This window comes from Adiantum capillus-veneris, chromosome 20, assembly GCF_014529385.1.
Source record: "Adiantum capillus-veneris isolate H3 chromosome 20, ASM1452938v2, whole genome shotgun sequence".
Lineage (NCBI taxonomy): Eukaryota > Viridiplantae > Streptophyta > Polypodiopsida > Polypodiales > Pteridaceae > Adiantum > Adiantum capillus-veneris.
The window spans coordinates 9,068,037-9,080,020 of NC_140950.1; the positions used below are offsets into that span (position 1 = coordinate 9,068,037).

Genomic DNA, 11,984 nt, shown 5'->3' on the forward strand with positions numbered 1-11,984 from the left:
AGGCACATTGCTTTTATCCCAACACTCAAACACAAAATGGTCCATCCTTGTAATGAGGGCACATGCCTTCTGGATGCTTATGTAGAAAATATGTTGGGTCCACATGGAGTACTTTGCCCTCTTCTTATGTCATGCTTTAAGACATAAACCTATCATACATTTCCACATGCATTAGAAGTCCAATTATCTGCCAGATAGAAATAGTTTGCATCCAAGAAGTCCTTGTGTGTCAAATACCCACATATAATATTCTTAATTGAGATGTTTAGCAAGCTCAATGATTACCCTAGCTGGAAGGGACGAACAATCTCATCTATACCTTGTGTATGGCCAAAGCCCATGTTCTTTACATAGCTAGTGCTAACTAATCTAAGGCATTTGAAATAAAAAAGCCTTTAAATGCCACGCATAATGTCTCCTCAAACTCGATCAGGTATCTCCCTGCTACATGATCATTGGAACATACACGATGCACGCTAACCGGAGAACATACCAGAAATGATGTCGCCTGTGGCGCCAGCACTGGAGCTAGACGATGCTGGTGGAGGAGGAGGGTGTTCTTCAAAGGGCTGCACAATCACAAATCCATGGCTGCCTGGTGGTGCTACAAATTTCATCTGAAAGCTCTCACCAGAGCTCCGCCCAAAGAATGCCTTGAAGCTGACATCTGTGTGGAAATCACATGTCACATTGCCTGACCATGCCACCGTTGCCTCTGCATCGGTGAAGACGGGCGGCAGCTCTGCACCGACCGGGAGGGTAATGGGCCTGCCGTGCGTCAGGATAGCCACAAATCCGTGGCCCTCAAGCCGCACATTGAAAAGGCCACCTGCAACAATGCTTGAGATCTTGCGCATCATAGTGACCTTGTGCTTGATGTTTGGCTCAAATGCGAGCAGATCGTTCCCGTTGACGACTACGGCATCACCTGTGAGACGCAGAAGCACCACACTCTTGCCCTCATCTGCAAGTAAGAGCTGTGCAGGCACACCCGGATGCGCACAGGATGCCCGAACCAAAGTTGCCCCTTCATCTGTGAATGCCTTCTTCAAGGCATGCTTGAACCCGTGCTCCATCATCCCTTCCCGTTCGAACTTCATCTCACCTGTGTAGGCCACCATGGTGCCCATCTTCATCCACACCTGCGTCAGCGGCGCACTGCTGCCGGGTGTAGCACCCCCCAGATTGACCCGCAGAAACTTGTCATTGATCACTTCGAAAGCTGCTGCAGGGGCCCCTTCTCCCACTGCGTAGTGAGCAACAAACTGGTCCAACGTCAGCGCTTGCATTCTGTTCTGATTTCTGATGCAAGCTGTGTGTGTGTGTGTGTGGGTGGCGAGGGGGGTGTGTGCGTGTGAGCAAACCTGTTATCATGCCCAAAGCTTTCTTATCAGCTCTCAAGGAGACGAAAACCCACCAAAAATACAAATTATCTAAAAGCATTCATAAGAAGTTTCCCACAGATAGTTAAATCAAATTGATTTACAAAAAAAAAGTGTGTGTGTGAGAGAGAGAGAGAGAGAGAGAGAGAGAGAGAGAGAGCCCGTAGATCGTGGGAGAGCGCGAAAGAGTGATAGGTATGCGAGCCTGCTGTTGCCGTCGAGGAGTGATGCCAAGTCAAATGTCTTTGTTGCTAAAACTAACCGCGTGCTTTGCTCTCGGGAAAATTGTGTCTTAGTGTCGTTTGGGATAATACTTTGCCCTTTGCCTCGAGAGGCGAGGCTGGTGAGTGCTTAGGTTTAACAAGAGGAGAGAAATTTTACACGACAAATTTTCTTAGAACCAGTCTTGCTTGGTGGGCCTTTGCCGCACATAATCTGATAGATTTTGGAGCGCAGCTGGTTAGTTGGTTGTGGTTGTTGTCGCCTTGGGTTTTGTTGTGACACAAAAAAATGAGTAGAACCAATTGATTGATATGCACCAATAATAGCTCAGCTTGGGACTTGATGAGCATTGGGAAGAAGCAAGTCGTGTCCCTTAGTGCTCCATATACAACAAAGGGCTACTAAAAGGGTTGCAACTTAACCTACTTTGATAGTTGTTTGCAGATTGCACCATTCAACCTAGTAATATCAACCATTTAGTCTCTAAACTGTGGAACCATCTTTGAAACACCGATCTTATTCTCAATCAAGCGTAGTCAATTTTCCTTCATTTCAATATATAGACTGAATTGCTAGACTCTGAGAAAACAAATGCATGTCTATTCGATATATAGATACGATGATCAAAATTGAGCATGCACTCATGAGAAAAACATATGGCTAAACTAAACTCAAAGAAGCTTGACAAACCCAAAAATACAAAAAGCATAAACGTAATATAAAAATTGAATTACACTAACAACCTGATAATCGTGTACGGCTGTCATCCAATTGTCTAACTCGGAGGAGAATGTTTGAGTCAAGCTACAAAAAAGCAATGTGAATAGTTAAAACATATCATCTTGTAATGAAACGTCACAGACTGAAACTGCAAAGTATACAGTGCACGTCATGCAGAGGTGCCATACAAAAGTATGGTGGAAAGTTGAACTGTGGTCTCTCCAAAAATTATAAGAAACGGAAGCCGTGCCCTGCCTCGTAGCGTTTATGTGTTGCGCCAAGCCAACGCATAGTCATGGGGTGTTGGATACAGATAATGAACCTTGTAGTCTCGAGCTTGTAATGTTGTCGTGATGGAGTCGCGCTTGTGCAATTGAAACGTCAAGTGTTGTGAATATACGTCCTCCCTGCCAGACACAAAACACGTATTAAGACAAATATAGGAGACATGACATATTGATTAAGCTTAAAGAGAAGCATATCTAATTTTATATTCTATGTCGAAGGTTCGCTACATAAAGAATTATATGCGCTTTTTGATAGATTTTCCCTTGTTAAAATTGCACTATCTCTCTCTGCTCTGCAGTTAGCTCTTTCTCCTACCTTATGCTGTAGCCACTTTCCTATTTGCAGTGCGCCCTCTCCTTGTAGACCAAGCAGGAGTTCTTCTCAATTATGCAACTCGTTGGCCATGCAGTAGTATGCTATCATACGTGGGGTTTGTCCTCAAGAAGTCTAGGAGTCTTTCCAATCACAGGGGTCTGTTCATGGGACTGACCGATGCTTGAATCTGACCTTGGAAAGAGAACTCCATGTTGCGAACTTGCATCGGACAAACAATACGTTCGCCAACTGCTTTCCCTATGCAAGGTCACATGGTAACGGGCATGTCGATTTCAACGTCCCCATAGAGGAAGACACCATATTTAGTACGCTCATCACTGTTGCAAATGTAGATCTGGCGAACTTTGTACTTGTTTACTTCAGTCCCATTTACATCCACAATTTTTACCTGCGAAATAGAATATAAATTAACAACACTAGTCTCATTTATAAACATATGGTTAGACAGTTGATGACAACGCATAATCAGTCACCATGCACAATAAAATAATTGTTGGTTGAGTACTCATACTTCTACGGGAAAATTACCAAAATGCCTCTCTAATTTGTGGAAATTTACGAAATACCCCCAATATTTTGTCATAATTTTCCCTACTTTTCAAAGCCTATACAAGTACCAGCAAGGGACACTCTCTTATCACAATACTCTAGAGTTGCGAATGATGTGCTCCAAGGCCACTGATCTCTTCCAAGGAAGAGAATCTTGTCAGAATGCCCCTCCAAGCCTGTCTAGTTCAGGTTTCCAGACGCGGAAAACAACTTAGATCCATGACATTTCCAGAGAAGCGTTGCAGATGGGATAAGCCCCGCATTAATCGCCACATAATTGGAATAAAGTGGTCGAGGGATATATTCATGCTTAAGCTTGTTGACAGCAATTCAAAACTTACTTAAGATTTATGTGCCCCAAGAAGGGCAGGACGAAGCCAGACTCCTCCTCAATCACTTCTAGGTGCTTGCTTGCAGTAATTTGTTGGTCTACTCTGATCAAATATGTCAAGGAAGAACATCCCCGAGTATCAATCCATTCCACATTCAACAAGTAGTCTAGGTCTGGAATGCTCTCTAGATTGCCACAATCTCTCAACTTCAGCTATCTTAAAGCTAAGAGAGAGGAAAAGCTTCCCTCTACAGTCCTCAGCTCTACGCAATGAGAAAGATCAAGCTTGGGTAACTTGCTTAGTGAATCGAGGTTTAGGACGTGCTTTAGCTCCGGGCATTCCCCCAGTTGTAACTTTGTCAGGGCAGGACAAGAGTCAGGCAATGGTCCCACCTCGGCCAAATGGAGATTTCCACAGATTGAGAGTTCCTGAAGATGTGGCAGAGCAAACTGTCAAGAGATGATCACAACAATGGAAAGGCAATCTCGAGCCGAATTACTTGCCCTTGCTGTTTTACATACTGTTTCAACACTAGATGCATCCTTTCTATGAGAATCATTAACAACAGGGGACTCGCCAATGACATGCTCATTAGGGACTGGAGAGGAGAGAAGACACATAAGACCTTCGTCTACGGTGCAGGAGTCAAATACATCACGTGTTGCATACATGCTGATAAGCCATAGAAGACGCTGCAACAATACGAAACTGAAGGCTTGAAAATAGATTGTAGACAATACACACACCTCTGCGAACTCGCTCACATGTGAGAATCTATGCAAAGCTGCAATTGCCCCTGCAGATAACGCAAGCAATAATTTTTATTGGTTTATATACGAGTGAGCGCTGCTTTTCATGGCACTGGTTTTCGATGCTCGGTACTTGGCGACGGTGATGAGCACACTCATTAAAGATTAGATATTTTGTGAGAGCAAGCCATGGCAGAGGTCTGTTGTAGTGCTATTGAAACGAAAGATATCAGATTTGAATCAATGATCAAGTGGCCTAATCTGGAGTCGAGTCACCACCCTGGAGTCGAATCAGCACCCAAAATCTCTCTCTCTCTCTCTCTCTCTCTCTCTCTCTCTCTCTCTCTCTCTCTCTCTCTCTCTCTTTCTCACAACCTAGGAAGCCATGGCAAAGGTCTATTCTAGTGCTACTAAAACGAAAGATATCAGATTCGAATCGATGATCAGTTGGCCTAATCTGGAGTCGAGTCACCACCCTTGAGTCGAATCAACACCCGAACACTCTCTCTCTCTCTCTCTCTCTCTCTCTCTCACACACACACACACACACACACACACACACACACACACACACACACACACACACACACACACACACACACACACACACACACACACACACACACACACGCACACGCACGCACGCACACACACACACAACCCGAGGATCAGCCATGGCAGAGGTCTAGTGCTACCAAAACGGAAGATATTAGATTGAATCGATGATCAGTTGGCTTAATCTGGAGTTGAGTCACCACCCTGGATCGAATCTCTCTCTCTCTCTCTCTCTCTCTCAAACTTGCTGCTGTTGGGGATCAACTTGCGAGCTGCCTATACTGTCTGCTTTTGCGACGTTTTTTCTAATTTATTAATCGGTGATTAACTTTAGCTTTTTGGTAGCATGGTAGTGTGAAAAGCTGCCAATGATAAGTTTCCATGTGGTGGCTTGTGCGATCAGATAGGGGGAATGAACCTTTGGCTCACCAAGTAAATAGAAATCCCGTTAAGTATTTAGATGCAAAAGGAAGCCAAGTTCCAACACAATCACACACACAATGCAATAAAATGAACAATATGGAATTGTTGTGCAGCGCTATCGAGAAAGAGAGAGAGAGAGAGAGAGAGAGAGAGAGAGAGAGAGAGAGAGAGAGAGAGAGAGAGAGAGAGAGCTGGGAAACTGGAGCCCTGTGCCCGTGTTATCTGTGCAGTGATGGTGTAACTGCTTGTGCCACCCTTACCTGCCCTATCCAAGGCAAGAGGTTAGTGGCATCATTCCCTGGTACTCCCCCTGCACTCCCTCATGCGACCTCGTCCAATGCGTGGGATGCTGCCAGCATGCTTCCTCACCGTACGTCCCTCCTGCTCTCGAATGCCCTTTTCAACCAATCACCTCCACTACGGAATGTAGGGCCCCATCCCGTTTTATCCCCCTCAGACCCACTCCATTAGGGCCAAAAACGACTCAAAAAGGGCTGTTTGTTAATCTAAGGATTAAGAAATAGTCCAATAGTTATTTGACACGTATACAAAAGTATGGCACTCTTGTCTCCTCTATTGTGGGTTTTGGTGGTCCTATTTTGACGGAGAACCGCTAAATGTCTTGATCACAAGGCTGAAACTGCTATATTTAGGTGCTTTCGGCGAGAGAGCTCATTAAATTTGCGGCTCAAAGCAATGAAGTCTTGTCTTTTATTCTATTTTATATTTCACAAAAGCGTTGTCAAAAGATACGAAATCTATGTCAAAAGGCTCTCAAAACAAGAGCATTAATGACAAATCACCTACTTTTTTAAAACGTATACCTTTCTCGCTCTCTAGTTTGTGAGAGGTTTTAGTTTCTCTAGTTTCTGTCTATACTTTCTTTCTTCTCTAATCTCTGAGTTTCCATGGCGTCTTTTGCACGTCGCCCTTCACATAACATAACTTCTTGTGACTTTCATAACGTTAGAGAGGATGGTCTTTGGAAGTCCATATCTTTTCGTGTGAATGACTGGGTAACAATGCTTCCTTCATGCAAAGGTGTACACAGAGTGAAGAGAACTAAACACGATAAAGTAAAAAACCATTGGAAAGGTTGTGTTCTTGCTTTCAAAGTGACCGACAATGGCTGTCTAGCTAAGGTTCAACATGTGTACATGGCCAAGGATATGGTGTTAGACTGGGAAGAACATCCCACACTGCATTCTTACTGTAAGTACAAAAAAAAACTATTTGATACAGTGAATTTTTTTCATTATCCCATTGTTTTTCTCATTTTTTGATTCCATTCCATATATATTTCCTTCAACAGCTGTGGAATGACAGCCTGTGGAGAGTCTGAGTGGGACGTTCAAAGCAATGCATAAAGGGATTGTAGATGCTATGTATGCTGACAAGCCACCTTCCTTTTACAAAACAATGGATTTGTTAGTCTATTTTGCAGAATAAAAAGTTCCATCACGAGAAGGTGCATATGGAGAACTACATCAGTTACCTGTTCCCACCATAAGTTCACTTGATTGGGAAGCTCTTGATGCATGTACTATATCAAGCTTCAAATCCAAGATCAAAGAAGACATCCTTAAAGCTATGTCTCCAGGCAGGATATCAAGAAGGATTAAAATTCAATGGTTCTTGCCTATACATGTCTTTGTGGCATGTTTCAAAACAATGGATTTGCAGAGGACAAAGACGATGTGGCTTAATAGAAGACTTTCTATGACTGAACTTGATAATGTTCTTGGAGACGGATGGAGCACCAAAGAAACTTTCCATATTGGTGACAATATTAGTTGTAGAGTAAGCCCAAATTCTATGTCTATCTCATATCAACTATGTCGTCAATCATTAGTTCTGGGCTATGACTATAGGAGATGGAGAAGCAAATTAGGTAGCTGGGTTCCTCTCGACTCTGAGGAAAATTGCCCAGAGTTTGAACTAAAGGTCACAGTACATCCACACACCGAGTATAGAAGCCTGATAGTAACAACAAATTGGAGACTAAATGATGTTAGAGATCTCTTGAGTTTCTTGATGAAACTTCTCCCGAGTATAGATTCAAAGTGGATGAAATTGTGGTGAGCACAAGGATGGAGAATTCAACCTCTTGCATCACATGCCTTCCCCCAAAAAGAGTTGTATTTGAGCCACTTGCAAGGACTTGAAAAAACAAGTTCAATATTGTAATCATTTTGCAAATATATTTATCTTTTCTCTACTTATGTTGTTTTAAACTTACATGACATCATGATACACATTTAAGAATCGACAGTTGCATTAAGTATTTGAAGTACAAAATTATGAATCACCAAAGGGTATATATATATGTTCATTTGGACAAAATGAACAAAAGTGTACATAGATTTTGTGGACTATTCAATCATGAAATTCCACTTTTCTTTTTGCTTGAGAGGATTCTGCATCCTCAGAGACCCTTTTCCTTTTGTGTTCAGAAGGGGGTGAAAGTTCAGGAGTGGCTGGTGGTGGTGACTTGGCAGGGGTTGGTGCTTTGGGCTCCTTAGGACTGGCTGTCTTGGGTGATTTGGCAGCTTTCTTTGACAACATAAATGGTAGCTTGAAAGGTGAGCTAGGTGCCTCCCCCTTATTGTTCTTAAGTGTACGGTGCTTTTGAACCTTGAATTTCAATGGTGAGTGGAATGGATGGCCCTTTGTATTTGCTCTTTTTTTTGCAGGGCTCTTAGTGGGACTCTTTCCCTTGGCAGTCTTCTTAGTGGGACTCTTCCCCTTGGCAGGGATCTTCTTTTTGGTAGGACTCTTCCCCTTGGCAGGGATCTTCTTCTTGGGACTCTTCCCCTTGGCAGGACTCTTCACCTTGGTAGGACTCTTCTTGTGATCCTTTTTCTTTGTATGGATCTTTGCAGGACTTTTCTTCTTTTGATCCATTTTCTTTGCATCCAAACCTTTGGTGGCTCTACCTTTCTTTTGTGGCAAAGGAGAATCTGGATCATTTGGATTTATTGATCTTTCCAAAACCATAGAAACAGCCTTCTTTCTCACCCATGTGACCCAAGACTTTGGATAGTCATGCAACTGAAAAAAATAGAAAAAGGAACTAAAGGACATGACATACATACATAAAACATCAAAATAAATACATGAACCACACTTACAGTGAGTGTAGTCATCCGACACCTTGACTCAAGATATCTCCATGCATTTGCAAGCACCCTCCATCCACAAGATGTTGAGTCTATCTGTAAAGGCACTTTTTGATTGTAGTACTTGAAAGCTTCTATATTGTAATCCTTGTTTGTGGTACTCAGGTGACCAACAATAAGTTTGGCAGCACTGCAAGAAGACATTGAATCAAAAAGCTACAAATAGAAAACAATGGGCCATCATCAAGCATAGATTATGCTTCATACTTACAGTTTACTTTTTCCATAGATACTTGACAAGGAATTCATAAATATAATATCTTTCTCCAAAAGATTAAAGATAATAAGACTCCAATGTCCTCTACAAAATAAAAAACAAATTAGCTAAGAATACCACAAAATGTTAAAAATAACATGTAAGGAGTTAAAAATTACCCTTCAACATAGGGGTATAATATGTAATTGCAGGTCAGCATGTTAAAATCATCAAAAAAACTTGAAAGGGTTCCTTGCTTGTTGAAAAGGCACTGTGTCACTAGAGGGTCAAGTATGGCAATTTGCATAGCTAGAGCCTCTGGAAGATCCCTCATAAGACACCTAGAAAAGGAAACACAAGCCACAATGAGCCCCTTGTGCCTGTCTGCCATGCACATGCACATTATAATAATTAGCAAAGCAACACACTTGAGAGAGATATAGAGCACAATGTTACCAAGCTCAATGTTGGGATTTACAAGCATACTTGTGTCTTGAGGGAATATGTCCAAATATGCCTCAGTATCTCCAAACAAGGAGACATCCACCACCATTTGGCCTGTAACTTTTTCATAAAGAAGAGAGTTGGATGCTCTTAAAATTTCAACTTGCTCTTTAAGGATAGCATCCTTGGATATCATGTCTTGCTCCCTCTCAACTTCTTTCCTGCTTTAATATCCTGGGACTTTCTTGTCTCGTACTCATGTGTAACATCCTCAATGACAACCCCATAATCTTTTTGCTGCCTGAAAGGAGGGATGTTTAAAATTTGGAAGGCTCTAAGATCCTCACTAGGAATGAGCTCAAGAGCCTTATCAAACTTGTACCTTAGCCTTGACACAAGCACAAAATCTTTGCTCATAAGTGTGACCCTGTGAGCAAATGTAGCTGCAATGTAGCTATCATTCATAAAGTCTATGAGAAAATCCTCAGCAGCTTCCTGAAAGCACATCACAGCTTGAGATTGCCACCTTACCGAGACAAAAGTTTTGATATTCATCATGCTTACAAGTCTATCAGATATCTCTTTCACAACCCTCATGAAAGAGAGCTTTGGAATTAGTAGACAAGTAGACTTTTGTGCTTTTCTTATTTCTCTTAGGGACTTCACCTGATAATTCAATCTTTTTCTGGCATCGGGCCTCTGACGAGGTAGTGGAGGGGGTGCTTTCTCTGCATCTTTCTCAGCATCACCTATTTCTGGATCAGTTGGGGCTTGGTAGACCTTCCTTGCAGTTTGCTTAGTCCTGGCCATTTGGGTAAAAGAGCACACCACGCGACAGAGGGGTAGGCCACAACCTTCAAGATGTTTCTATCGCGCCGTGTGTGAGGAGAAGGGTAACACGACGCGATAGAAGGGTGACCCAAGCTGTGGAATAGGTCCGTATCGCGTCGTATGTGACCACCAGAACATGCAAAAAGAATCTCACAAAACTCCCTGTACGACACAATAGAGGGCGCAACCACACCTTAGAACATAGCAGTATCGCGCCGTATGCGAGGTGAAATCTTAAAGCCGAGAAAATCCCCCGCACGACGCGATGAGAGCCCCACCTAACAGTTGCAACATACGCTTATCGCGTCATATGGGAAGCCATGAGTATTTCGAGAAAGAGACTTCCACAACGCGGTAGAAGGCACACAAACACCTTAGGACATGGTATAGAGCCTCGTATGCGAGGTCAAATCTTTATGCCGAGTTGATCCCCCGCACGACGCGATGAGAGATTCACCGAGACTCTAGAACTTGCGCCTATCGCGTCGTAAGGGACGCTTAGAGTATAGGAAGCGGTAGAAAGTAGAAGGTGCGCCCACATGCCCAACAGTTCCGGTCGCATCGTTGAGAAGAAACTTAGCTTGGCTTAGTGGACGGATGACTCGAAGTAGGGGTAGTTGAGGACGACACGACGCGAATGTCGAGTATAGAAGAAAGCACAAAATGAGCACGTGACAAGGGTTTATATACATAAGGCCGTCCGTACGATGACCGTTGTACGCAGGCCACGTGGCACGTGTGCATGGCTGACACGTGTCACTAACGGTCATATATCGGATATATATAAAGCTTGGTCTCGAATTTTAAAAATGTTGCACGTTCACTTGTCGCATACGACGCGAGATATCGTCTATTTTTGTGTAATCCTTTCGCCTCGCACAATCTCATCTTTGCAAATTACACATTGGTGGACCCTATCGCTTCTTGTTTGCGTTGTCTCGTACGACGTGCAGGGAAGAAGTTCCAAAGGTTGGGTCCAATGCCTATCGCGTCGTTTGGTGTTGTTTTACGGTTTTGTGTGGCTTTGTCCCGCACGACGCGCAGGGAAGCAATTCCAAAGGCTAGGTCCAACGTCTATCGCGTCGTTTGGTCCGTTTGGTGTTTGTGTGGCTTTGTCCCGCACGACGCGCAGGGAGGCATTTCCAAAGCTTGGGTCAAGCACATATCGCGTGGTACGGTTTTGTTTTGCTGTGGTACATTGACACTAGTACATTTGCAAATGTTGGACGTATTCCCGTACCTTGTACCTTGCTTCACCTGTCGACTTTTCCTCTACCATGATTGAAGGCCGGGAGGAGATTTTGGAGGAGAGTCCAAGTGAGAAACTATTGGTGGTTGTGATGGATGGTGGTGACATGGAGGTGTACACCAAAGCATATGAAATATTCAATCTTGTGTTTGATCTTGCAGCTTTGTTAGACCATTTGAAAGACTTCTTGGCAGAAGAATTCAAAGAGTTTGAAGAAGCAGTTGAAGGCAAGTGTTTGGTTTTAGATGGGAAGGCTTATTGTCATCTAACCGAATATACTACAAACTCAATTGAGAAGAGCAAAGTAACAAGGAGGTTTGGAAGATTTTCTAAGAAGACTTCCTTTGTTTGTCCACCTACCATTTCTTGTCAATTACATTTGAAACCTTGTAACCTTGTTCCAAAAGAAGTTGCTTTTCTTTTCTTTTTGTTCCTTAAAGTTGACATGCAAGGCAAAGCTGATGAAGTGAAAGATACAGATGAGGCGACAAATAAAAATGTTTCCACAGTTTTGCAGCTTGAGAAAAGT

The 11,984-nt window shown here is 43.0% G+C and overlaps 1 protein-coding gene across 1 annotated transcript; it reads right to left on the bottom strand.

Annotated features, from left to right (window-relative positions):
• Nucleotides 1–222: 222 nt before the first annotated feature.
• Nucleotides 223–1,409, bottom strand: LOC147432066 (uncharacterized). The gene has a single exon (XM_086491942.1). The coding sequence runs from the start codon at nt 1,287–1,289 to the stop codon at nt 477–479; it is 813 nt and encodes a 270-aa protein (XP_086348068.1). The 5' UTR covers nt 1,290–1,409; the 3' UTR covers nt 223–476.
• Nucleotides 1,410–11,984: the final 10,575 nt, after the last annotated feature.